Below are 26,452 nucleotides of genomic sequence, written 5' to 3'. Positions count from 1 at the left end.
TTCAGTGTTTCTTCATTGCACAAGGGACTTGGATGCTCAGTGAGAAAACCATGTGACCCTCTAGCAGGCTTTTGGGTTTGTGGTTCTGCAGCAGGATCGTTTCAGTGCTGGTATAAAAGCTGATGCTGGTGTTCTTTTAACAACAAACGTGCTAGCATCTAGAGCTGTGGTTCCCAAATTTGGGTGGTGGCCCCCAGATAGGGTCAGCCATATGGAGGTGGATGTGGAAACCTTGAGATGGGGTTCTGAGCAGAAGTGCTTCAGAAACATGGGCTCAGAGACTTCCCCCCAAATGACTCCTTGGGACTGGGCAGGCTGCAGCAGCGCTGGGAGCACGGTGGGCTTCTGTGTTTTGTGTGCCCTATTGCCACTGAGCACTTGTACTTGTGAACTTCTCACCAGCTTGGCCAAGCATTTCCTGCTGATTTAAAAGATTAAGTATCCTTGTCAGAAATTTAACGTGGACCAAGATCTACCTCTGGTTCTCATTTTGCTTTGGGAACTGGGTGTCTTTACTCTGAGCTTCCCAATAGTTTTTTAGCTTGGAGCCAGTTCAGTAATTTCAGATAATAAAAATATGAAGAAGTATATTTTAGGTGTAACCTAACCCTTTTCACTTGCATTCCAATGGGCTGCATCTGCCAAAGCTGGTCTTGCTCTACCTAAAGGGTGATGCTTGGTAATGAGCTCTAGGTGTGGGTTCGCAAGGTGTGTAGCAAGTCTGAACGTGGGGTGGCAGAATATTACGGACCTGTGTGGGGCCGTTGGAGGTGCCTGTGATCAAGCTGCAATTGCAAACAGATCCCTGGCAGTGCAAGCAAAAAGAAAACCTCCTGGAGAAGGCACAAGAGGGTGAAACTGGAGCTCCTGTGCATTTATAAACATGGCCAATGTTCTCATACTGTTCCGTTCAGGCACGAACCAACCCGCTGGTATTCACCAGCTGAGTGCGAGGTGATGGGAGACCCAGATACCAATGAGCTGAGGGACTTCTTGAAGCTCCATTAATGCTATCTGGTGTCCTCTGCTGGTAGCATTAACCTGTTAACCTTAGAGCTGGCTCTGTCGAGAGATGATTATCTGTCTGCTGGACCTTTTCCTTTTGGGGGAATGCCAGGAATGTTTTGCAAGATGGACAAAATGTGAGGATTGAAGCTATGGAGGTGGGTCCCTGGGATGCTGGGACTGTGAACCCTGCTAAGGTAGTGTAACTTGGAGCAAATCTGTAATGAAGCCTCTATGCCAAAACAGATTATTATTTTTTTGGAAGATGTTAATGGTATGATTGCATAACGGTTTATTTTGTGCTTGATCAAATGGATGAGGGCAGAGGAAAAGGAGTGAATTAATGTTAGTGATGTTCAAACAGAAGCACGCAAAGCTCTGAGGGATGATCAGTGGTTTTGTTTTGATGTGTGTTATTATTTTTTTTTATTATTCCTGACGTTCTCCTGAAATATAGCACGCAGGCTTGTCTCTAAGGGGGGCACATTGCCAATAGTCTAAAGGTTATATTATCCTAGTGACCTATTTTTATACTTTAATCGCATTCTGTTTCAGCCACCCCTTTCTAGCCTTCCATCTCACACAGTTTTGTGCTCATCTGAAAAAAAAAAAAAAAAAAAGCAGAGATAATTACCATTAGTCCCTGAGTGCTAAGGCAGCAAGCCAGCCTCTACCCAGGTAACGATGGCAAAGGCGAGTTGCTGCTGTTATGGAAGCACGAGAGCAATCCAAAAACACAGCTCGTAAATGGGTGATGACTTGAAACGGGGCGATGAGGAGTGTCGCAGGGCAGAGGAGAAAGGCAAATTTTAAATGGAGAAGTACAGCAGTTTGTAGAAGGGTGAAATTTTAATGAATAGCTCTGTTTAACTAGCCTAAATGGAAAAGACGCTTTTCTACTCTGGGCCTGCCAAGTAATGGAGAATGAATACGATTGTTCGGTCAACCAGCTTCCCCTGCCTTTAGACTGTACCCGCGTTTTCAAAGCCAGGCTTAAGCTACAAAGCACCCTGACCAGTTGACATAAAGAGAAATTGTTCCTTAATACAAATGTTGACTGTGATGCTGCTTGAAGCTCAAAACTGCTGATATTTCTCTGTGTGTTTGTACATTCGTGCAGTGCAAAATACTAAGATACGAAGAGGCTTTTCTTGCCTGCGTGGCTTCTCTTGGGTTGCGTTTATTTTATTGCTGGTTGCTTTCCTTGCTCTTGTTGAGAGCACCTGAATTTTGAGTGCCCGCAGTGGTAGAAATCTACTCTGGAGGGGCAAATCTCATTAACTGTTCATTCATGGGAACTTGCAGTCCCGTATGGGATTAAACCCAAAAAAAATTTAGTGTGTCCCAACCTTCATCTCGGTTGTGGACCAGGCTCTGGGTGGCAGATGGTACCTACAGGTGCCAGCCTTAGGCGAGAGCATGGCGTGAAGATGTGCACGGGAGCCAGGGTGATGCTCTGCTGCTGGCATTTTTAGGCTGCTGGAGATGGTCCCATCCCGTGACTTCCCTTCCAGCTGCAGGCTTTGCAGATTTACTCAGAGAGGATGCTGAACCCCAGCTAGCTGGGTTGTACAGCCGCAGACTGGGAACAGAGGAGCTCAGCCCTGCCAAATCTTGCCTTTTCTTCTCTGTTACAGAGCCATGCTGGCGCAGCTAAAAGAGAGGTCCTGTCTGCACTCGGGAAATTGGGATTTGCTCTGGAGAGGTGGGCTGTTCCCTCTAACTGTGTCTGTATTGAATCACAGGGATGTAGCCTGGAGAGGTCTTTGCTGAGTTGCTGGAGCATGTCCATCCGTATAGCTTGTCCATGGGATGGATTAGCAATAGCTGCCCTATTCCTGGCAGGGAACTGTGTCCCCGTCCCTGAAGCCTGTTGGTGATGCTGCTGCATGCCCTCTCCCCGTGTTTCATTATGCTTTTGTTGTAACCAAAGCCTGTGACTCCAAGTCCATGGCAATGAAACCCAGGTGAGAGCTAGTGTCAGTGTCTGGCTGGGGAACGAGCCTTTGCCCCTTCTCACCTGGGTCTAGAAAATGCAGGAGTCTCCAGCCTTCCTCTCCTGCCAGCCTGCACCAGGCACGTTTTGGCAATAAATTAATAAAACTGGTAAAACTCCTGTATGATTTCTCATGAACAGACTCCAAATGCAGAACAAGTGTTAATGCCCAGCCCCAGGACTACCGTGGCTGGCAACAGGGGCAGTCGTGGGGCTGTGCCCCATGTACGCCTGCACTCGCTGCTGCATGGACCTGTTTGTCCTCCTCTCCCCAGCACCCAGGTAAGTGCACCCAGTCCCAGGCTATGGAGCTGGCACCCAGCTCTGCCCAGAGCAAACTGGCAGGCTGCCATGCTGGGGAGGACCTGCTGTGAAGCACGGTGAGATGCTTGGTGGTTGGAAGGGGAAGGTGGCTCAGCCCATGTGTCTGGGTGCTGCAGAGAGCACCCACTCATTTGTGCTGCCCACAGGGATCTTTTATTTACTGGTCTTTACTTGCTAATTACCGGCGGGGAGTTGGGAAGTCATGTGTGGGCTTCCCAAAGATAGATGTGCATCTTCTGGGCTTAGCTGGAGGTAGAGCCTAAAGGGGAGAGACAAAAACTCTTAAACATCAATGTTTTTTTCCTCCTTTGATTTTTTTATTATTTTTTTTTTCTTTTTCACCCCCCATATTATATTATCAGCTGGGGCCTGCAGAGTTTCAACTTAAAAACAAACCGCTATTATTTAAAGTGCCAATATTGTACTTGGCTTCCTATGAGGCAGAAACATCACCTTTGTCTCTGACCTGGGGAGTGTGTCTGCCTGCCTAGCAGGACTGCAAATGTTGAGAAAACTGTTATTTTACTTCTATTTTGGTGTCAATTTTTTTTTTTTTGACTGAGCATTCACTCTTCAGCAGAACTGCATCAAACACCAGAGGCCACAGGAGAGGACGTAGCCATCCTATATGTCCGCGTGGAGCCTTGTCCCCTGGGTGGGCACCCAGGAGCTGGCTGGTCTGGGGCAGAGAAGGGTGGCTGTCCTGTTGTCCCCATGCCCAGGCGGTGGGACCGGAGCTGCTGTGCCTGGCTATGCACTGGCTGGCCGGTGGTACTGCCTGGTGGGTTTTCTGGTTGTTGTTTCTAGGCGAGGTTTGCAAAAGGTCGCAGAAATTAATCTTCTAACTGGGGACCTTGGCACTGCGTGGAATGAATGTTTTGCATTAACAACCTAACTCGTTAATTCACTGAAACATTTAAAACCAAACCAGTTATATCCAGCCAAGCTGGAAAAAGCTGAAAGTTCATACTCAGCAGTGCAGATTTCGAAACCTCCCTTTGTTAATCTCTGCAGAAGTAAATTTTCTGAAATTGCTAAGCTCACTTTGACCAGTCTCGGCATTGTTCTCCTCAGCCGAGGCAAAGCTGCTCTGCGGAGGGTTAGTGGTGTGTACCTGGACCTGCCGATGGGGATGGGAAGGCTCCTGTGCTGGGGAGGAAGGAGGGCTGGTACAGCAAGTGTTACAGGAGGAATGCTCGCAGCAGCATTGTAGGTTTTGGGCTGTCTCTAGCAGAAATGCTGTGTTATTTTCATAGGTTGGGCTCCCAGATTTCACATCTTCCTCCTCTGTTATTATTTTCTGAATTGCTAGGGGTAGTACTTGTGCTCCTTGTACTGGTCTGTGAGCTGGGGCTGGGTCGCTGGCGTGGGGCTTGTGCAAAAGCCGGGCTGCTTGTCCCTGTCACAGGAGTGGGGTATGCACACTTGTCTTGCTGTCGTGTGAATGAACAAGCATCAGCCCCAGGCTCAGTTCCTGGTGCTTTAGATAGGAGAGAAACATACCCCCGGCCACGTGCTGGGCTGGGACCCAACCTGGCCAAAGGAGCCTTTGGGCTGCCTTGCCTTCCAGCGTTAGTTTCTCTGGGAGCATCAGCTGGGACAGAATCGGTTTGACTGCTTTAAGTCAGCTTTCCCTCAGATCTCCAACAGCAGTGGCAGGTTTAGGGGCACAGGTCATTTGACTTGCTTACTCTGCAACCTCACTATTAAATTAGCAGGTATAAATTAAATGGGAAGCATGAATTCAGGTACAATCCCATTGTCTTCCTGGCTGGCAGGTAGCTGTTCCATTCAACTAATGTCTCATTGCTCTAGTTAATCGTAAAATAATACATAGGAAATAAAGTTCTTCACACACGGCTGTACAGATTGGTCTGGGGCGTTTGCAGTGGTGGTACACTGAGCTCTGTTGTAAGCCTGTTTTTTAATTGATTAATTTTTCTGCCATTAATTTACCCTATCCATTAAAACAGCCTCACTTTAATGACAGAGAAATCGGTGAATTATCCATTCTGTTATATATTAGTGGTGTATTAAAGTATTAGTGCATTCCAGAAGGTGAGCAGTGAATAAAACATGCTCCGAACATGTGGTTATGCAACTGTTCTGTGGAAATGAAACGGACAAACAGTACACTTGATTAATTTTTTTTTCCCAGTAAATTGGCACTGTGATTCACTTCCAGCTAAATTTGCAATCTGTGTTCTCAGGTGGCATTAATATTGGAGCCCCAGCAGGAGAGCTGTGGTGGCTGGGGCCGCTTTGATTGCATTTTTAACGAAAGTTGTCGGAGAGAGCATGGAGCTTGATGTAAATGTGCTGGTAAATGAAATGCAGAGCTTTTAGGTTCTCCGTAGGTGGGTCAGGCCATTCACATTTACCCAAGATAATAGTGACAGCATGCTCGGGAGAGGCTCTCTGTTAACATGGCACAGTGGGGGTCTTTGTGTACCTCCCTTGTTCTGTATCAAATTTACTCTGTTGACAGATAAAAATAATCCTTTCGATATCTGCAACTCCATGAACACTAGGTAAGCTCCGTCTGGGACTCGAGCTGTCTCAGTAATGGAGGCTCTGGAACTGCATCTCTCAGGAGTTTGCTGGAAACGAAAAAGCTTGCAGAGGGCTCACCAGTTTCTCCCTGGCCTGTGTTAGAGCTGCAGAATAAAATTAAGTAAGAATTCCCTTTTACCTTTTCTTCCCTGACATGAAACTCCTTTCAGCCTTTAAAGCTATGTTTTGTAGCCTTCAGGCTGGTCTTATTGTTGTTTTTTCCTAATTGATTCGACTTGGAAAGGTCATCATACCCTGCTAGATTGTGTAATATTTAACTTAGCATCAAAAATGAGGATCTTGGGATTGGTGTCAAATGGATGCTGTTCCCCTCCGAATAGCAAAGCCCATTCATAGTCATCCAAGTATTCGACTTGTTAATGCTAATGACTAACTTTCTGGCCCTCTGCAGAGGGAAAGACTAACCACGAAAAGGTGGGATGAGAGTGGCATAAAGCAGGTATTGAGAGCGTGCAATTCGCACTGTCTAAATCCAGATCACAGCTTTAATACCTTTTTTATTTATAGATTATTTTTTTAAATGTTATAATTTCTAGCTTTTCATGAAGCTTTAGCATAGCAAACAGCCTTTTCTGATGCCAAGTTCAGTGATGACTAACACTATTTACAGGACTGTTTTGTAATCTCAGATCAGCCCACATTAACGGGAAGTTACGTTTTCCCATCAGTCTTTTAAACGGTGCCTGAGAGTTGCTGAGGCCAGAATCGGCCATCCAGGCTCTCCTGTATGGAAAAAATGATGTCAGCTTTCAGAATGATTTTTTAAAGAATTTCTAATTAAGTTAGGGAGGTCAGATTGTACTTCCTCCATTTGATTTTTTTGCATTAGGACCTTTCATTCCTCTGTTCTAAAAGCTACCGACAAAAATAAGCAGAGGAGGTATTGCATAAGCACCACAAAGTCATTTGCCTGATCTGCATTTCTCAGTGCATGAGATCAGCTCAGAATATCTGATATGAGAAAGCTACTGGTGCACAACTGCTGTAACTGATAGGAGTTACCACTGTGAGTCATCTGGTAGGATGGTAAGTTGTTTTTTTTTTTTTAAGTTCAAGTTTTTATGAGTGTTTTTATAAAGCTCCGTCGCTGTTACTGTAAATCCCAGGAAAATCTGGCACAGAGTCTTTGTAATGTGAATCAGTGTGTCCATATGCTTCCAAGTGACCTTGCAATCTGGAAAAATACTGTTTTATCCCTGTGTTTAAAAGAAAAAAAAAGCAGAGTTGTTGTCTAAAAGGCTGACAGAGGGGTTAAGGCAGAGGTGTTGCACCCTTCGATGTGCTGCCTTCCTTGTCTTTGGGACCTGTCACCAGGCAAGTGGCTCCTGGTTTCAGCTACAGCAGACAGCTTTGCTGCCCTCGGCCGTGATCTCAATCACGGAGCATTTGCTGAAGCTACATCAGGCCAGGAATAAGATTGTGGCTAATGCCCCAGCTAGCTCTGGCTTTGTACAGGCCAGGGCAGTTTGGGAACTGCTTTAGCTTCAGGACAAAAAAAAGAAGAAAAAAAAAAAAAAGAGAAAGTTGTTCCTTTTTTTTTTTCTTCTTTTTTTTTTTTTTTTTTCCCCTCCCCAAGTGCGACAGATTTCTGGTCACCCCAAGCCCAGCAAAATGAGCTTGCGTTGCAGAGAAATTACACTTAGGAAATACCCGCAGTGCACTGAGTTGTGTGAATGCCAAAAGCTGCAAAGGTGGTGGGAGGGGAAGGCTGGGAGCCAGGAACATATGTGTGATGCTGCCCTTGAGTTTTGGGCCCTTACCTTCTCTTGCAGCTCCAGATGAAGACTCAACAGATGCTGTTAAAACAGTAATGAAGTGTGCATGGGGTGGGGAGGGTATCTCACAAATGCTTTGCAGGCTTGCTGAGCGAGGAGTGCTAAAATACGGGGACCGGGCTGCAGATGCCTTGCTCCCCGCGGCTCCAGGCATCTCTGCAAGCAGAGGCTTTTGGCACAGGCACGGTGCTTTGAGCTGGTGAGAAACTCCCCGACAGGATGGTTGAAAAATGCTGATTTTGAAGAAATTGAAATGTTCTGTGGGGAACGTGTTGATTTTTCATCAGGTTTTTCTGATGGAAAGCAGGCAGCTTTCCCAGGGTGACCCTGCCTGGTATTGCCTCCGACACGCTGCTGAGCCAGGGAGCCCAGGCACTGCTCGGCCCATGGAAACACTGGTGAGGGGTCTTGGCAGGGCAGGCTGAAGGGGGATTTAGGTGGTTTTCCTCCTCAAATGAGAATTTGATGCGGGCAATAAGAAAGACATGTTTGTGTGTTCATTTTTAAACAGGTAACTCATAGGCTGTATGTGCTAAATCCAAGGTCAAGTTAAATTTTTCCAGCGAGAGAGGCTGAAAATGATTTATCGAGTAAAACAGTTAAATACCAGGACAGTTGTGCTTTGTCTAATGCCAAGGGAACTAACTCCTCCTCCTTCTCCTTGTCCTCAGGTTCAGTGGCAAATATGAACATTTGTCAGCGTTTGACAACAACTCCTTGGGACGTCATGAAATTTCTGGAATTTAGGCCACAGAGCACTTGCAGCAGTGCTTTTTAAATTTGAATTTAAATTAAATGGAAGAAAAATAATCATCTGGATCAATCGTAGTGATGGCTAGCAAAAGAAAATCCACAACTCCCTGCATGATACCAGTAAAAACACTGGTGCTTCAGGAGACTGAACTGGATGCTGTAGAAGAGGTTCGTGAAGGAACGCAACAAGATGCTCCTGTGGAAGGGCCAGCAGCTGGTGATACTGGTGCCAGTAACAGCAATAACGGAGCTTTGTCTAACGGGCACCGTGGTGTTGCAGATAGCGACACTTACATCTGTAAGTCTTGTGAATTTGGATCTCAAGACGTTCATCACTTCTTTGGGCACTTGGATTCTGAGCACTCAGACTTTAGCAAAGACCCTGCGTTTGCATGTGTTGCATGCAAGTTTCTGGCAAACAGCCATGAAGGGCTCTCTCACCACAATGCAGAGTCGCACGCTGGTGAAACGAGTTTTGTCTGGAGGGTGGCTAAGCAAGACAATCACACAACTGTGGAGCAAAGTCTCTGCGAGGCCGCCAGCAGCCATGATCTGCCGGGAGAGGTTGCTGAAGAAGGGGCAGACGGTCAGTCTGAAATTATCATTACCAAAACCCCCATCATGAAGATAATGAAAGGTAAACCTGAGGCCAAAAAAATCCACACACTGAAGGAGAATGTGTCAAGTCAGCTGGGCAGTGAGTCGGAGGCAAAAGACGGGGAGCATTCATTCCCAAATGGGTCCGTGCCAGCCAGCCAGCCCACTGCAAGTTCGACAAAATCATCTCATATAGCGAATGGCTCCATCATAGGAAACGTGCCTGTTCTGCAGGCGGGTGTTGCACAACTTGTGTCACTGCAACAGCAACCCCCGCTGCATCAGCAGCTACCTACGTCCAAGTCCCTTCCCAAGGTGATGATTCCCCTGAGCAGCATTCCCACATACAACGCTGCCATGGACTCCAACAGCTTCCTGAAAAACTCTTTCCACAAGTTTCCCTACCCCACCAAAGCTGAGCTCTGCTACTTGACCGTGGTGACGAAGTACCCAGAAGAGCAGCTGAAGATCTGGTTCACTGCCCAGAGGTTGAAGCAGGGCATCAGCTGGTCACCAGAGGAGATCGAAGATGCCAGAAAGAAGATGTTCAACACTGTTATTCAGTCTGTGCCGCAACCCACCATTACAGTTTTGAACACACCGCTGGTTGCGAATCCTGGGAGCGTACCCCATCTTATTCAGGCAACTTTACCAGGCCACGTGGTGGGGCAGCCGGAGGGGACGGGGGGGCTGCTGGTCACGCAGCCCATCATGGCAAACGGGTTGAAGGGCACTAGCTCCTCCTTCAGCTTGGCGGTGACTTCTGTCCCCAAGCCACAGCCGGTGGCACAGCACAGCACGGTGACCTCCAGCAACACGTCAGGGGTGAAAGTGGTCAACAGCGCCCAGTCGCTGCTCACTGCCTGCCCGGCGATCTCCTCGCAGACCTTCCTGGATCCCAACATGTACAAAAACAAGAAGTCCCACGAGCAGCTCTCAGCCTTGAAAGGCAGCTTCTGCAGAAACCAGTTCCCTGGCCAGGCCGAAGTTGAGCGGCTGACAAAAATCACGGGCCTGTCTACCAAGGAGATTCGAAAATGGTTCAGCGATAGGCGGTACCACTACAGGAACGTGAGAGGCGGCCGAGCCGTCTTCCCCGGAGACAGCGCTCTTGATTCCTTGTCCGAAATACCCTTCGATGTCTCACCCAGAGGAGCCGAGCTGAGCCCTGCAGCGGCGGCGGCCACGCCGGCCCCTCACCCCCCGCCACGGCGGCAGTCATGGCACCAGGCGCCCGACTTCACACCCACCAAGTACAAGGAGCGGGCGCCGGAGCAGCTGAAGGCCCTGGAGAGCAGTTTTGCCCAAAATCCCCTTCCCGCAGAGGAAGAGGTGAACCGCCTGAGGGGGGAAACAAAGATGACACGGAGGGAGATCGATAGCTGGTTCTCGGAGAGGAGGAAGAAGAAGGTGGCAGAGGAAAATAAGAAAGTGGAGGAGGCGGCTCGGCAGGAGGAGGAGGTGGAGAACGGTGGTGGGGAAGGAGAAGACTCCTTGGATGAGCTGAGGGCCGCGGGCGAGAATGGCTCAGTCGACGCCTCTGGCAACAACCCCAACTCCATGGAGCGGAAAGTGAGTCCCATCAAAATAAACCTGAAGAACCTGCGAGTGACTGAGTCCAATGGCAAAGGCGAATTACCGGGGACCGGCGCAAATGAGAAAGGGGATGGCAGCTCCAGCAGGCCCCCCACCCCTCCAAAAACCAAACTGAACTTTAAAAAAACGGCCCAGCAGCGGCACCTGCTGAAGCAAATGTTCGTGCAGACCCAGCGGCCCACGAACCAGGAGTACGACGCCATCGTTTCCCAGACGGGTCTGCCACGGGCCGAGGTCATTCGCTGGTTCGGGGACAGCCGGTATGGCTACAAGAACGGGCAGCTGAAGTGGTATGAGAACTACAGGCGGGGGGTCTTCCCCCCGGGGCTGGTGGAGGTCAGCCCCGCCGGCCGGGAGGTGCTGGAGGACTACTACGAGAAGCACAAGGGGCTGCGGGAGGAGGACGTGCCCGGGCTCTGCGAGCGCTCCCACCTCAGCGCCCAGCAGCTCAAGGTGTGGTTCGCCGTGAAGGCGGAGGAGGAGAGCAGGGGGCCCGGCCCCGAGGAGGCCTGTGCCGGCAAGGCGGCGGGAAGCCGCAAAGGGCCGTGCGAAGCCAGCTCGGAGGTGTCGGAGAGCGGCGAGTCGTGGGAGCCGGGCGGCCAGGAGGGCAGCGCTGGGACCCCCGATGCCCCTGGCCCGCCGCCCGCTGCGCGGCTCGGTAAGGCCCCCGCCTCGGGCAGCGCCGGCCGTGCGGGAGGGTCTGGGCAAGCGCGGGGCACTGGGCGTTTGCCATTTGGGAAGCGGAGGCTTTAGGCGAGGGTTTAGTGTCCGGTCCTGCTGTTCGGGATTTAGCTGAGGAAGCAGGGAGGAACTCCCTCTGGGGAAGGGGGGGTGAGGGAAGGAGGGTGAGGGAAGGTCTGGTGAGGTACCGCTGCCTGCCTGCCCCTGCCTGCCTTGGCACTGGCTGCTGGCTCCGCTCAGAGGCCAAGTCCTGGCTTTATTTTAAACCTAAGTAAAACCAGCGGGAGTGCCTGCTCCCTTTACCCACCCCGGGGGAAGGTGGCCCTTGGGCTTACGCATGAAGGGGATGGGCGTTTGGGGAGTAAGAGGCCTGGCTGCTGTGTCCCATGCCACCAGCTCCTCCCGTGCTTCCCCCTGGCCTCGGGCTGCGGCCATAACCCCCGCCTGCCTGTGCGGGCAAGAGCCTCCTCCCTTCCCTCTCCCACCGCCAGCTCTCCAGATGTGAGCATCCTTGTTTGGCTTGTGGCAGGGCTTGGCTGATGAAGATGGAGGCTGCAAGGAGAGAGAGGACGTGGAGGACTGGTGTTTACGGCTGCTGGCCCTACCCCTCCTCCAGGACTCACTTTTGAAAGCCGTGTGCGTGTGCATGCGCGTGTGGAGGAGAGGAGAGCTGGTTTCCAAGCCCTCCGTGGGCTCTTCAGAAGTGCAGCTGGGGGCCGTTTCCTCCCTGGCGGGCTTCCCACCAGATGGGGATGGCCGAGCGCTGGCCCAGTCCCGCCGTGGGCTGTGCAGCCCCTCGACTGCTCCATGCACGCAGCCCCTTGCTGGCGTGCTGGGCAGCTGGGATCTTCTCCAGCCACGCTGCCTTGCTTTGGAGCTTCCCCCCACACCTCTGCCGTGGCTGCAGGCCTTAAAAAAATAAATAAATTACAAAAATCAACTACAATTCATTGCTTCCCTCCCCCGTCTAATTTGGAGGAGGTGGAGGGTGGGTTTGAAGCTGCCCTTCTTGCATCTGAGAGGTCTGGATGTTGCCCCGTGCACTCTGCTGGGCAGCGGCTGCAGGAGCAGGCTGGGCAGGCGTTGCAGTGGGAGCGGTGTGGGGAAGGGTGGTGGGCCGGCTTTTGTGCCCATGTCACGGAGATGGCCATGCTACTAGCACCCTCCGAGTGTGGCTTTATGCCACCCAGAGCGAGGTTGGCCCGTCACCCCTGATGGCACAGAGACAGGAGGTGCTCAGCAAGGGTGCGTGGCTTTGGACCGCTGCAGGCTCGGTCCCTCCTTAGCCCTGCTGCTGGCCAAAGCCCAGCTCCACTCTCATGAGGATTTTGGGTTTCCTCTGAATGGAGCTAGCCATTCTCCACAGCTGACTTCATCGAGGCTCCCAATTTTGCCCATCCAAGGCACTCCTGCACCCCTTCCTCCCCACCCAGCACCCCAGCTGGATTGCAGGCCCCTGTGGTGAGCTGGCATGTCTCTGACACCTCTGTTCTTTTTCAGAAACAGACTGAACTCAAACCACCAGCCCTGGAGGATCCACTCTTACCCTTGAGAAGAAGTTTTTGGTCTTTAAGAAACCCATGGGCCGGCCTGATCCAAACCTCAGGAGCAGGACATGGTGATAAAGCACTGCCATAAATGAGACCTTTGAGCACAGCACACGAGAGAGCACGTGTGCAAAAACTGGGCACTTAGTGCAGAGCTCTTGGTGGCCCAGCCGAGGAGATGGCTGAGAGCTGGCAGAGGCGGGGGCTCAGCTTGCACCCAGGAAATAGGATGCTCTTGTTTGCTTTACAGTGGACAGACTTTCAGATTTCATATTCATATACCGATGCCTACAGCTGCCTATATAAGCATAACAAATCTCAGACATTGTGTAAACAAGGTCATTGCTTAGATATGGACTATCATGGCACAGTACTTTTTTCTTTTTTCCTTTTTTTTTTTTTTTTTTTTCTTTTTTCTTATCTGTCTGTTAAGGTGTTTGTTCTCTAAAGGTTGGCATGGCTGCCTATATCCTCTCTGCCCTTTCTGGTCCTTAAGCCCTGGCAATGTAGGGCTTTGTGGGCACACAAGTGTGTGTGTGTGTGTGTTAGGAAAGGAAAGGTGTCTGAGAAGAAAACTGCCAGTCTTGCATTGAAGTCCAGTGGGAGTTGAGTGAGATTTTCATCCCTGTGGACGAGGTTAGATTTAGCATCGCATACTCTCCAATAAGGAGCAGGTTCCCAGGCCCAGACAACCCAGGTGATGGAGTTTGGTGTCATTTGTCCCTTGCTGGCTAGAATATTTTCCCCTGCACTCTTGGAGACTGACTGTAGCAGGCTATTAAATCTCCAAGGCTCCCTTTAATCACTGAGAACTAGCATATAATAATTTTTCCATCCTGACCTGGAATCCTTTTCATTGTTCAGAGAGAACAAGCTGTTCTTCAGAGAACAAACACAGAGAATACGTAGCGTTGCTGTGCAAGTGGTTCAAGTCATTGTCGTCTCCAAGGGATTGGCGAGGCAGCAGCTCTTCTGCAATCAGGAAGTTTCCCTGTTGCAGCGCTACATGACAGATCCTCCTGCAGCAGCGCTGGTAACTTCAAGTGTTTGTTCCAGTCTTTTTTTTTTTTTTTTCCCTCCTCTTTTTTTTTCCCATTTTTTCCCCAGTCCATCTGCAACAGTTCTGGCGAAACAGCAAAATAAATTTCCCATTTAACCTTCCTGTTTGCCAGTACCTGTACATTTTTTATGTGCCCATGTTGTCTTGGGTGGTTGCTGTGTGATGCAACTATTTGAAGATTTTTTTAATATTCTCTTCTAACAGAAAACAAGGTCTGGAAGGGAAACTCTTGAGCTGAGTATTCCAGCCAAATGCTGTGTCAGACCATTCTGTCACAAGCTAATCAAAACCCAGCTCAAAATTGGTTCCATGTCTTGCCTTCACTGTTGCTCTTGGAAGGCTATTCCAGAACTTCAGTGCCTTTGAATGGTTAGAAACTTTATTTAAATTTCTAGTTTGAATTAATTCATGGCTGGTTCATTCCTGGTTTGTTTTGGAGCCAACATTGTCCTTTAACTTAAATAGTTTTTGGTGTTTATCCGCTGATGTATTTATGGAGAGTAGTCATAGCTCCTTATTTTTGCCAAACTAACTCAGCCAAGCTTTTTCAGTAGAAGGTTTTTATTTAGTGAGAGCTTTTTAATGTGGGAGACTTTATTGTTGGTGGTAAATGATATTTATTAGAAGGGTGGGTAGCAAACCCCAAAGGATTGGATCCAGAGATTTACAAAAAAATCTGGTTTAAAAACAAAAAAGCTCTTTCAGAACCTCTTCCAAAGATGGTGTCTGATTTCTACCTTTAATTGCCCTTGCTTTTCCAATTCTTTCTTCGTCCCCTGTTTAAGAGGCCGCCTTGCTCAACTTTATCTGCTCAGGGCTTTACAAGAGTGAGGGCTTTCTCCCGCCTGGCGGTACGTGCCTGCATGGTAGGTGCCTGCGCCTGAGCTCATGTCGCTCCGCTGGCCCATGGTGAAACCCACACGGCCAGGAGCAGGCATTTGCTTCAGAAGGAGATGATCTGCACCCTGAAGAGAGCCGGGGTGATGTGCTCGGAGGCAGACACCCACCCTGCAGCTATCCCTTGGCAGGCTGATGAATCCCCCAAATGCTTCTAGCAGGGGTGGCGTTGACCCAGAACACCCTGCTGTGACACCAGGCTCCCTCAATTTCTTTCTCTTTGGAAGCACTAGTGCTGGCCACGCCGTGGCTGGAGGCATAACTGGCAGCAATCCCCCCTCTGCCTCGTGTCACCCAGGTGGGCAGCAGCCCCGCGGCCCTCCTCTGGGAGAGCAGGGGTGGCTGCGCTGCGGAGACAGCCAGAGCTCCAGGGGTTCACCCTCACGGGCACAATCCTGCACACCCCAAAATGTTCCAGGCGAGGGGAGAATCTGGGTGGTCCTAGAGCCGGAGGTAGCAGATCTGGGAGTCGTGCGGCCCAAGAGTATGAGTGTATGTACGGTGTTACCTTCAGAGAACAAATACAGGTAGGTCAATTTACTCTCTAGTGTCTATGTACATGCAGGTTTATTTAAGTACACATATATACAGTTCAGATATGCCATTGATTCTTTATTGCATTAAGATGTACATTAAAAATGTACACTTTTACTAACTACTTGCTATATAAACGTGTTGGAAGTGTAGTTTGCCCATTCAAGGTGATTTTCTGTGGGATTTTTGGTGTACACTTAAAGGTCTATGGCTAATTGGAAGAGTGATCCCCGCTCCATCTACAGAAATGCTTAAGGACTATGGTATGAAATGGTCCCTTCAAACCATTTTTCCGTGCAGTAGCTGGAAGTTTTTGCACTTGGATTGTATTCGGCCAGTTTTCCAGAAAAACTGAAAAGAGAAGTCTTGTGAGCTAGAGGGAGAATTTCCCAGTGTACACAGAAAAACCAGCCTTGAGGGTTGGAAGCTGCTGAGGTTTTTGAGCTTTGTCTCCATGCATTCATACAAGCACAGCAGGAGTTTTCTTTCTTTTGGGTCGGAGGAATTTTAAAAAGTGGTTCCATTCAGACTCCCCTCGGACGCAGCAACTGGGCTGGCAAGCCCCATTGCGTGGGGAGGGTAAGATTTAGAGACAGAAAAACAAAAAAGTAATAGAGTTCCCTTTCTAACTCCTACATTCCTTGTTATCTGCATTTTTTAGTTGACTTGAAATCTCCATGAAAGTATAAGCTGAAGATTTTTAAGGGTCTGTGGTCCTCTGTTTCCCTATTGCATCGTTTTTGAAGCTGAGGAGAAGCAGGTGTCCTCTCCAAATAGATTCAGGTTTTGGTGCAGGACATTAGGAATGTGTTTGCATCTGAAACTGAAAGGAAAAATTGAGAGGTGGCTTGACAGTCCCAGCAGCAGCTCTTCTGGTGTTAAGAGGAAGTGTCACCACAGTTCTACAGCGTGTGAATATTTATCATCATCTAATCAAAGATGACTATATGACTTGAAAGGAGGGGTGTAAGAGAGAGGTCATGTAGCCAGCATCAGCAAGGAAGGGAAATGAAATTTTTTACCTCCACCCACCATGTGTGAGCTTGGGCTCGACAGGCACAGTAGTAACTATCATTTTTAATCCACGTGAATCTTGTTACTTGCATCTCTGAGGCTGCTTAGATTAAGGACACAATCCAATTGCTTAATAACCTGAAACGCTGATTTGTGCTGTACCTGGCTTGCTCATGTAAGTGGCTGCTGGTTCTCCTGATGCAAGGAACAGTTACTTCATTCATTCATGTCAGCAGGCCCTGCCATGAGATTCCTAGACATGGCTGTGTGTTTTATTTGGGTAGCTTATTTTTCAGCTCCTTAATTAACATCCTGGAGACCGTTCTGGGGTTTTTTTCCTTTTTTTTTTTTTTTTTTTTTTTTTTTGAGCAGAATGCTAAAACCCCGATAATTCAGAGGCTCCTATTTCCACTGGCCCGCAGCCGAGGCGACAGGATTGAGCACAGGTGATTGCTTTGATGCATGGCATCCAGCAAATGCCTGCAGAGGTCCAGCCACAGGTATTTAGCACAGCAGCATGTCCCCTCCCTGCCAGGGGCTTGCGTTGGTCACCAAGAGAAGCCCACAGCTGAATGCAGAACCTTAACCTGCTCAGGCGATGCTCGCACAGAAGCTGGAGCTGCAAGGAACCTGCTTGATTAATTTTTGCTAGGTGTCCCCTGTCTGTTCAGGAGGAAAAGGAGGCTGTAGAAGGCTGGTTTTCCATTTGGGATGGGGTATTTATTTATTTTTTTTTTAATGAGAAGCAACAATTTTTGGTCAGGGGTAGAAGTGTTGTATTCTGTCTTCTCTGCAGCCCCTCTCTTGGAGACATTACAGAGGTAACCTGATCAGAAGGTGATATTTGGAGGCTGGGTCACTGGGAATCAGAAGAGAAAGATGATTTTCAGCACTTAGGCAGAAATGAGAAAGTTAATACAATGATGCACCTTCCAGTCAAGTTGATAGTATTTAAAACGGATGTAAACTTCGCTCTCCTGTTGCCCAGGTAATTTTGGCTTTGCTCTTGTCAAATGAATTGGTGGCCTGATGTGATTCAGCTCATGGCAGTAAGCTCTGTTGTAATTTCTCAGTTGATCATAAAACCAGCAGGGTAAGATTAGGCAACACTGCAAATGGAGGGGGGGTGAGACACTTGCAAGCTGTACTTCTTTTTATCAAGTTTAGTTTCTGCTGTATGTTTTACTGGCAGTGGTCCCTGCCAGGAATGCTGGATCAGCGTCGCAAAACTTTAAAGCAGAGCAAGGGAGCTCTGTTACCTAAGCAGTGATATTTTTTTTATTTCTTTTTTTGTTTTCATGTTATCACCTGTTCCAGTAAAGAGTGCTCTGTTGGCTGACGTTGGCCATATTTTGATGGCACAATTAAAGCCACTTTTTCCCTGTACTGGTGGAAGGTGGTATTAGGAGGACTCTTGCTTACTGGTGCTAGTGAAGGTTGGGCTAGGAATCCACGGCATAGAAAACGTCTTGCTAAAATTGCACTTTCTCTCTGCCCCATCTGGCTCGTGGTGGTGTTATGGGTACGTGGCTGTGATTCCCCTTGCACATACTAACATTGCACTAAAAGAGAGACTTTGGGAACAGTGTGTTGATCACTTTGTTTCTCAGCAGACCACAAAGTCAGCCTAACGGGGTCTCTTTTTTTTTTTTTTTTTTAATTATTATTTAGAAATCATGCTGGTGCTGAATGACCTGGAATTTTTGCTTGGATTTATCCAAAGGAAAATGTAATTGTAGCTGCAACGGGACCTTTCATAAGGGTGGCCGTGCAGCTAGGGAGCAGAGCGAGGGCTCTGCTGTGTAAACCGTCTTTGTACCAGGGAGGTGTGGGGGGTTCCAGTGGGGTTATTATTGTGTTTTTTTTTAAGACCACAATTTTAGATGGTCACCTTGGCAATCGTGTGAGACAGGAAATAGTTTTTACTTTTGGTAAAGGTTTTCAAGAGGAAAAAAAAGTGAAGCTGCCTGTGATTGTGGGCTGTAGCTATTACTAGGGCTAGGGTAGCTTGTACCTGCTATGGACTTTACCTGCTCTTATTCTGAGGGCGAGAACTCCCTGTAGCAACAATGCCACTTCTGAGAAGTGAATGGCAAGTTTCCCTTCCTTTTGTATATGTGGATGTGAGGGTGGGCGAGGGGAAGAGCTTGCTTGTACAGTTTGTTGAAATGAAACCAGACATTTTTGGTTGTTCCTAAATAAAGAGCGTAAAAGATAAATGTGAGTTGACTGGTGATTGCACTTAGGTTCGGGGAAGTCCATGATGGTGCCCTTGTGCCCAGTGCTACCAGCGCACAACAGCGAGAACTGCCCTGTGCATGGGGAGGGCTGTGCCCTGCACCCCAGCTGCTTGGTGGGGAGTGGGGAATGCTCAGTCACAACCCTCCCATTTGTTTTAAAAGCACGACAACTTACCTGCAGGGTAAGACCACAAGTGACCGACCCAGCAGCATGCCAGAGCCCAAATACCTTCGTCCTAGGAGCCCTTCTGCAGCCTGGAGTAACTGCTTGTCCCCGGTCTGGTTCAGAAAAGCATGGTGAGCTGTAGCACATACCCTTATTTTACCCTTTTGCGTGAACATTAAACCTGGTGCTCCTCCTGGTTATTTCTCCCCCCAGTAGCTGCAATGCCCAGCCTAAAGCTAGGAGGATGGGGGGAGCAGTGCAGCCACCCCAGCTCCCCCCTGAAACAACAGGGGGGCAAACTGCCAGACACCTGAGACACCACGCGTGTAATACTGACACTTTTATTGTCGTTTAAAGCTAGAGCGGCCTTGTAAATGTAGAGTTTCACTACTGGACCCATAGGCAGTGGCTATACAGGTAGGTAGATGCGATGCCGCCAGGACAGAAGATATCGGCTGCCTGGGTGGCTGACGTGCCCCCTCGCCCAGAGGATGGCTGCAACGGGGCCTCCGGCAGCGGCGCAGGAGCGGGATCTCCGGGAGCACAGGCGGAACAGCGACGGTGGAGGGCTGGTTGGGGTTTTTTGGGTCTCTTTCTGTGTGATTATAGACAGTTTCGTCTCTCACCTCGGCGGCTGGCAGGCTGTACGCATCGCTACGCTTCGTTAAGGGCTTGGTGGTGAAGGTTGGTGGGTGTTTGGGGTTGGTTAGGTGTTTGGGTTTTTTCCAAATTTTTTTTTTTTTTTTTTTTTTTAGTTCTCCACTCGAACACACTTCAGCAGAGAAACTGGAAAAGCTGCCTGAAAGTAGGCCATAGCAGTGCCGTTTCCATAGAAACCAGTTCACAGCGTGCCGTGAGATTCACAAGCACTGGAGGTGCTTTCGCCCGCCGAGATGGGCTACAGCCGGTTGTCCCCGTTGACCCGGGTCCTCCGCAGTACCCTGCAGGGGGCACAGAGAAGGGACATGGTTCAGGCTGACCGAGGGATAATGATGGGCAATGCCAGCGTCAAAAGGAAGGAGGAAAGCAGGGGCTCAGCTCCGTGTCCCACCCTCCTCCCAGAGAACCCAAAGCAGCGATTTCCCAAAGGACGGGCACAACTTTCATACTGATATTTAGAGTTTTCATGCAGCAAACAAGGCTGCAGCTCCGCTCTGGGTTACTGGGAGGCTGTTTGTCTGCCTCCACCAAGGAGACTAAATGCTGCGGGGGGTGTCTCGTGCTGGGAGGAGCTCAGTGAGTGCTGGCACACCTTCGCTCCCGGTTCTCAAAGTGGTCAGCTAGCTGCTCCTGCGACACTCGGAAGTCCTCAAAGGGCTGCTGGTACCGCGACTCGAAGGACCCCTCTCTGCCTCTGCTCGCCAGCAGCTGATTGGAAGCATCCCCTGCTCGTTCCCGTAAGGCTGAAGCACTGAAGAGGTTTATTTCGCCATTCTCCTGCTTGGATCAGACAAAAAGAAAAAAAATACAGTAGCAAAGGGCTTGGGATTTCAAAGCCTAAGTCTTCTAGTAAAAGCAGTCCTGGTGCAGGGCCCTGCAAGCTGCCACGCAGTGTGTCCGGGGCTCATGGGGTCTTAGGGTTTGCAACATGCAGCTGTTCTGTCTTTAACAACCATCACTGGCTCACACCAGCATCATTTTAAATGAAGAAATAAACATCTGCCTCTGAAGGAGCCCTGCCCTCTGCTTATGCCAACGCAGACAGCCCCAGGCCAGCCAGGCTCCGTGATACTGAGCTGTAACTTCCTCAGAGCGCAGACAGGGACTAGAATGGAGCAAATCTGCCTCCTTTAGCTTTTGCTGCAGGGATTTCCCAGCAGGTCAAATGCAGCCCAGGCAGGACCCTGCCTGAAACGCCCTGACTCGCTGCAGGAGGCAAAGCCAGCGCTTGCCATCCCACCCAACCCTCTGTGCATCACTACAGAGCAGCACTGGAAACTCCGCCAGGCAACGCTGAGCATCGCTGCTCCGAACGGGGCAGCACCCAGCAGGGCTCGCTGCCTTTGCTCCTCAGCCCTGCAGCAGCGTCACCTTCTCGTGCGTGACCCACCATACCTTGCTAGGGAAAATGTCTATCTTGACGAGCAGGGAAGCCAACTCCAGGTTCTCGCTGTAGTTGTTCTTCAGGGGTACAGCTCGGAAACCTGTGGCAGAGACAGCACCGGCATCACTTGTAGCACAGGCACGGACGTGTTGGTCCCCTGGCACAGAACTCAAGGGGGTCTTCTCCAACCGCCCTCCCCTCCCCCAGCTCCCCTCAAGTGGCAGTTGGCCCCAAGGGGTGTTAGGAATGGCTTCTTCCTTCCTTTACCTGGTTGGGGCTGTGACCTGTCATGGGGACAGGAGGGACTGAGCCAGCCTGGGGACTGACAGCATCCTCCTGTGAAACTCTGTGGCTCCCAGGCTAATGATGCAATTAGCAAACTGGTGAGGACCACCATGACACCCCCTCCTGGCTTCCCCAAGTGCTTTACCCGTCTTCAAGCCTTTCACCAGGAAGGTGGCCTGAGCCAGGAAGTTCTCATCGCTGAACATGTCCTCCTCGTACACCACAAAGCGGAGGAAGGCAAAGTCGGGGTTGCTGACCTGAAAGTGGAACTGCTTCGGCGTCCAGAGAGGGTTCAGGCCGTTGTCGGCTAGTCACAAAACACCGCTGTCAATAGGCAGCCCCCCCCGAGCCCCGTGCCCCTGCCGCCCGCCTCGGCTGATGCTGAGCAGATGGACAGCACGGCAGCCCCCAGCCCAGCACAGGCTCCGCGGCTCACGCTGCGGGCAGGAGTGGTGGTACACCCCTCTCCCTTCCCTTCGCTAACCCACTCACCCACGATCTCTGTTTTCTGCTTGGCGTTGTCGTACTCGGCGCCAGACACCTCCACCTCCACAAATGGACAAACAATTCCCCTTCCATTTTTGGGAAGATGCCGGGCTCCCAGGACCTGGGCAGAGAGCAGGAGAGACTTGGTAAGAGATGGAAGCAAAGGAAAAAATTGTGTTTGCATACCGAGACATTTTCTTTCCAAATAAATCAGCCCAGCTCTGCTGATTGGAGAGAGAAGAGATGCTGACAGGCAGCCCAGCACAGCCTGCCTCTCAGAGAAAACCAGCTCCCACCCCTGGAAGCTGCTACGGTGTTACTGATCACCAGTTTGACTTGTAAGCCATAAAAAAAGGCAGCTGAACTGCCCCAGGTGCCTGTCTGCCGCCTGTACAGCCAGCCCTGGGACCACCGCATCCATCCCCCAGCCTGCCAAGCTGGAACTGGGCTGCCAAGCTGAGCCGCCTCCCCCTGCCTGGAGAGCTATGCTGGACACCTCCTTCTCTGCCGAAACTTCTTGGCCCTCCTGCCTTGGCTTGACGAAAAGGAGCAGCTCTGCTGCTGCTCTGCCTCCTGTTCATAGCACAGTCTGTGCTCCACTCAAATGACAACCTGCTTCCTTGCAGGAGAAAGAAATCCCAGCTCCCTCTTGCCAGTGGCCATATGTCACTCCAGCATGCTGTCGGCACGCTGCTGTTGCAGGGGAAGGACACGCTGCCAATGCTGGATCATGTGCTTTGAGTCATGCTGGGCTCGGGACGGCTTCTCCATCCGTGAAAGTTGGCTTTGGTGGGGACATCGGGCAGTTTTGCCAGAGGACAAAAGGCTGAGCCTGTCTCTTAAAGGAGACAGTGACAGGCTGTGGCACAGGGACTCTTGACACCTGGTGGTTGCAGCTGCATCTCGAGATGCAGGAAGACTTTGGGAAACAGGCAGTGCAGGGAAACGGTGCCAGGGATTTTTAGGGAGACAGTGGATCCAGAGTCAATGGTGCAGATGGGACACGATGGGGCGTCCTCACTGAAAAGGTCTGTGGCTCTCTTAGGTGGGATCATGCCAAAACAGAGGTGGCCTCAGAGGAGCAGTTTGGGTGTGCTGTTGGAAACCTGTGAGCGCCCACAGGCAGGATCTCCTCTGCCTCCTCCCCAAGGTCTGCTTGAGCTGAAAAGACTTGCAAAGGAGACTGCTGACCCTCAGCGCAGCTCCGAGACCACCAGGGATGCCTGTACAGGCTAGTGGGACAGCCGCTGGTCCGAACACGAGGGCCATCTGGTTTGGCACAGTCACAGCCTTCCCATCCCTCCAGGGGCTTTGCCTGGCGAGCTGTCCTGTACCCCTGCAGAGCCTCTGCTGTGCAGCTCTGTGAGCTGACACAGGCATGGTCCAGCCCCAGTCCCACCATCTGGGAACAAAAAGATTCAACGAGCATCCACAGTCCATCCTCCACTACCCCCTACCAGCACACACACACTCTCTTATCATCATCACCAACAGTGCAACGCAGACCAGGCCGAAAAGTCCGCTCTGACCTTGAGCTTCTTCCCGAGAGGGGCCATGAGCAAGGCGGCATGGAAACATCGAGACCAGAGCAACTGAGTGACAAGGAGGGGACAAGGCACAGCTCTTGTGTTATCCCGTTGGGAGCCATCGTGCGGGCAGTCCCAGCCAAGCTTTGGGGACAGGGATGCCACCTCCGCGGCTCAGGGATGCCACCTGCTGGCACAGGCCCCTGGGCAGGAGGGGTCCTGGGGGAAGCACCCAGGGGTGCTCCTGCTCCTGCTCTGCAGGCAGCCGGGGAGGCTGGCAGCGCTTCCCTCAGCAGCATCCCTCGGGTACCCCACTTCGGCAAGGGGTCTCCGAGCCTGCGATCCCAGCCAGGGGCTGAGGGCTTTGGTGAGAAGCAGCTGCAGACAGAGGCCAGGAACGTGGAAAAAACATTCTATCACCCCCAGCTTGGTATAACCGCCTGGATACGACCCTGTCTTCCTCCCACGCTGGGAGGAGGTACTGACCTCAATGGAGATGGAGAGCGGCTCAACACCCCGCAGCGTGCTCTTGTCGAAGGGGTCAAAGATGTCATCCCGCATGTTGGCTGGCTGCAAGACGTACCCACACTGGCCGCTGGACATGAACAAGGCCTGGTTCATCTGCATGGGCTTGTCTGGAAAGCACAGGCAGGAGATGGAGGGAGGAGACCCTGTGCCCCTTCCACGAGCCAGATCACCTGGATTATTGGTGCCTCACGGGAAGCCCTCTGCAAGGGGAGCTGGCCCATCCCTTGGCAATGCCTCATGCACCATGGCCTCACTGCAGCCTGTGCACGTGCTGGGGCCATGGGGTGACTTTCTCATGCACGATCTGCCCAACTACCCGGTGCACCACAGGTCACCTCCTTCTTTTCCTCCCTCTCCTTTCAGCTTTCCTTGTGCTGGCTCTGGCATTTGCCAAACCACCCTGCGAGATGCTCGAGTTCACAAAAGGAATGGAAAAGCGGGAGAAAAAAAGAGGCAGGTAGTTTTCTGGTGGGTTGGTGAGCTGAACAGGCTCACAGCAGGGTTTGGCAAGGGCCAGGGAAAGGGGAAAGCCTGGCAGGAGCAGGACTGGAAGCTGGTGAGCAGAGCAGCGAGCTTGACTCAGACCTTGCAACCAGCTGGTGTCCCAAGGCTGGGGCTGCACTGTCCCCCTTTGGTACCACTCTGCTGCCCTGCCAGTCACCAGGGTCCTCAGGGGAACTCCCTGCTTCCTCTTCATTTCATCTTGTCCTCCTGGCACCACAACCTCCTGGCTCAGCCTAGCTCCCTTGGCCAACCCAGCCCTCTGCAGCACATTTCCCCTGCAGCCCGGACCTGAACACTGGGTCTTGCTCCCTGCAGAGCCCCTCCCAGACCCAGAGTCCCTCCCAGACCCTCTGTTTACTGGGACCAAGCCAGCAGGCGTGCAGGCTGGTGGCTCGGAGGAGGAGCAGGGTACCCCAGGAGCCTGCCCACCCTCCCCGCCTGCTGCCCGCACCTGGGGTCTGGAAGTTGAGTGCTACCAGCTGGCTGCCGCAGATCCACATGGGCAGGGGGTCGTAGTTGGAGGAGTCGAGGCGCTGGCCCTTGGGGTAGATGCGGGAGAGCTGCAGGCGGTTGTATTGCAGGAACTTCTTGCCTTTGATCTTGTTGACATACTTTTCCGCCTTGGTCTCGGGGAAGGAGGACATATCTCGGTAACAGGCCCTCTCTGTGCCGATCTCTGGGAGGAGACAGCACAGTGTAAGCCAGGAGCACATTCCCTTTCCAGACGCTTCAACCACCCCACTAACACCATCCTCTCCGCCCTTGGCTCAAATGCCATCAGGCAGTGCAGAACCTGCTCTGCCCCAGCAGGTGTTTGCTGGGTGCCCAACACTGACAGCTGAAAGCATCAAAACCACTCTCAGTGATCGGGCTTGACGGTCTCCAGCCCCACTCCCCTCAGCAGCTGCTCTGGAGGGTAACAGATCCCAGCAACAGAGGGATGAGGAAGGGAACTTCCACCCTCTGGAGAAGGACATTTCCAGAGCTCTGACGTAAGCTGGTTCCAGCTTGCTTTGGACATCTGCCCTCTGCTGAGATCTAGCCAAAGCAGCACCTCGGGGCACACCGCAGGGTCTGTAATGCCATGGTGACTGCCTGTGGTGGCCACCAGACCAGCAGATGCTCACTCTCTTCATCAAAGGGCACCGGTCGGCAATAGACCACCAGCTCCGAAAGCTCCAGGGCAATCTTCTTCCTCCTCTCCATCATCTTCCCTTCAGAGAGCTGCCAACAGAGGGAGAATGAGGTGTCACGGCCAGGTGGGAGCAGCGGCGCTGGATAACCCAGCTCACCTGGAGTGGCCGCTCCTGCCCATGCTGTGGGAACCACTAGCAGGTCTGCTGGGTCTGCACGGTGGGACACCACGACAGCACCCATGGGAAGGGCCCTTGGTGGGTCCCACCTCCCATCTGGAGCAGGACTGGCACCGGTATCAGCGCAGGGCGGCTGTGGCCTTGTAGCTGAGCCTGGTCACCCTCCATGGATGGAGATTCCCCCACCTCCTGAGGCTGAAACACCCTCCCAACGGACCAGTCTTCCCAGACGTCCAGCCCAAAACTCTCAAAGCCACAATGCGTGGCCACCACCCCTTGCTATGTTGTCAAAGATCACTCTGGCTTTATCATCTTTGTAACTGCTCTGCCACTCATTGCAGGCTGCTACCTTGCCACCCTCCCACCAGCCTCCACCTGCTCCTCGACTCCTGGAAAATCCAGGACTTGGCAAGGAGATGTCTCCCCTGCCAAGGGCTCTCCAGACTCACCCGTGCATCAGCTGTCTGGGCTGCCTCCCGGATCTTCTTCACCCAGTCCAGCAAGTCCTCTTGTGTATCAGCTGCCACATCAAGGGACAAGCGTGACACCGAGGCCATGCTAATGGAGAAGACGAAGAGGCGGTTGTTCTTCCCCTCGGGGCGGATGGCTGCATGGGGAGAGGGAGCAGAGGGCAAGGTCACAAGCAGATGCTGAGCCAAGTCCTTCACACCACAGAGGGAGGAAGGGAGAGGACAGACATGGAGGGACTTTCAGAGATGCCCTGGAACTCTTCAGCTAGGAGATGTTCCCATTTCTGGTCATTGGAGGCCACAGATGGAGCCCAAGAAGCAACAGGTGAAGATGCAGAGTGTACCCCAGTGGGCTGAGAAGCCTCACGGGGCCTTTGTAATACCTTCTTCCTCCCATTCCTGCATCTTCCTCCCACGCCTGCATCTTCCTTCACTCTGTGCCCTGAAGTGCCCAGGTGGGAACAGCCACCTGGAGCACAACGACCTCTGGGCTCCAAGGAGCTGAGGGACGGCAGGGAGCTGCAGACCCAGCTCAGC

At 51.4% G+C, this 26,452-nt stretch overlaps 2 protein-coding genes across 10 annotated transcripts in view; one reads left to right on the top strand and one right to left on the bottom strand.

Moving 5' to 3' along the window:
• ZHX3 (zinc fingers and homeoboxes 3) overlaps positions 1–19,530 on the top strand; it is a 51,417-nt gene extending 31,887 nt beyond the window's left edge. For 3 of the 5 annotated variants that reach the window (XM_080406000.1, XM_080406002.1, XM_080406001.1), the window contains exon 3: positions 8,346–12,790. In XM_080406000.1, coding sequence (XP_080262126.1) covers positions 8,506–11,373 — 2,868 coding nt within the window. In that variant the 5' untranslated portion in view covers positions 8,346–8,505 and the 3' untranslated portion in view covers positions 11,374–12,790. The other 2 variants (XM_080406003.1, XM_080406004.1) reach the window with 2 other exon arrangements.
• PLCG1 (phospholipase C gamma 1) overlaps positions 19,085–26,452 on the bottom strand; it is a 48,906-nt gene continuing 41,538 nt past the window's right edge. For 3 of the 5 annotated variants that reach the window (XM_080405989.1, XM_080405990.1, XM_080405993.1), the window contains exons 24-32: positions 25,895–26,052; positions 25,260–25,356; positions 24,584–24,808; positions 23,587–23,735; positions 21,581–21,695; positions 21,234–21,395; positions 20,815–20,903; positions 20,012–20,199; positions 19,085–19,700 (exon numbers count right to left, since the gene is read on the bottom strand). In XM_080405989.1, the coding sequence (XP_080262115.1) occupies positions 19,658–19,700; positions 20,012–20,199; positions 20,815–20,903; positions 21,234–21,395; positions 21,581–21,695; positions 23,587–23,735; positions 24,584–24,808; positions 25,260–25,356; positions 25,895–26,052 (1,226 nt within the window). In that variant the 3' untranslated portion in view covers positions 19,085–19,657. The remainder of the gene's footprint in view (positions 19,701–20,011; positions 20,200–20,814; positions 20,904–21,233; positions 21,396–21,580; positions 21,696–23,586; positions 23,736–24,583; positions 24,809–25,259; positions 25,357–25,894; positions 26,053–26,452) is intronic. The other 2 variants (XM_080405991.1, XM_080405992.1) reach the window with 1 other exon arrangement.

Source organism: Falco punctatus, assembly GCF_963210335.1.
Source record: "Falco punctatus genome assembly, chromosome: 10".
Taxonomy (NCBI): Eukaryota; Metazoa; Chordata; class Aves; order Falconiformes; family Falconidae; genus Falco; species Falco punctatus.
This window is presented reverse-complemented; position numbering and strand designations above follow the sequence as displayed.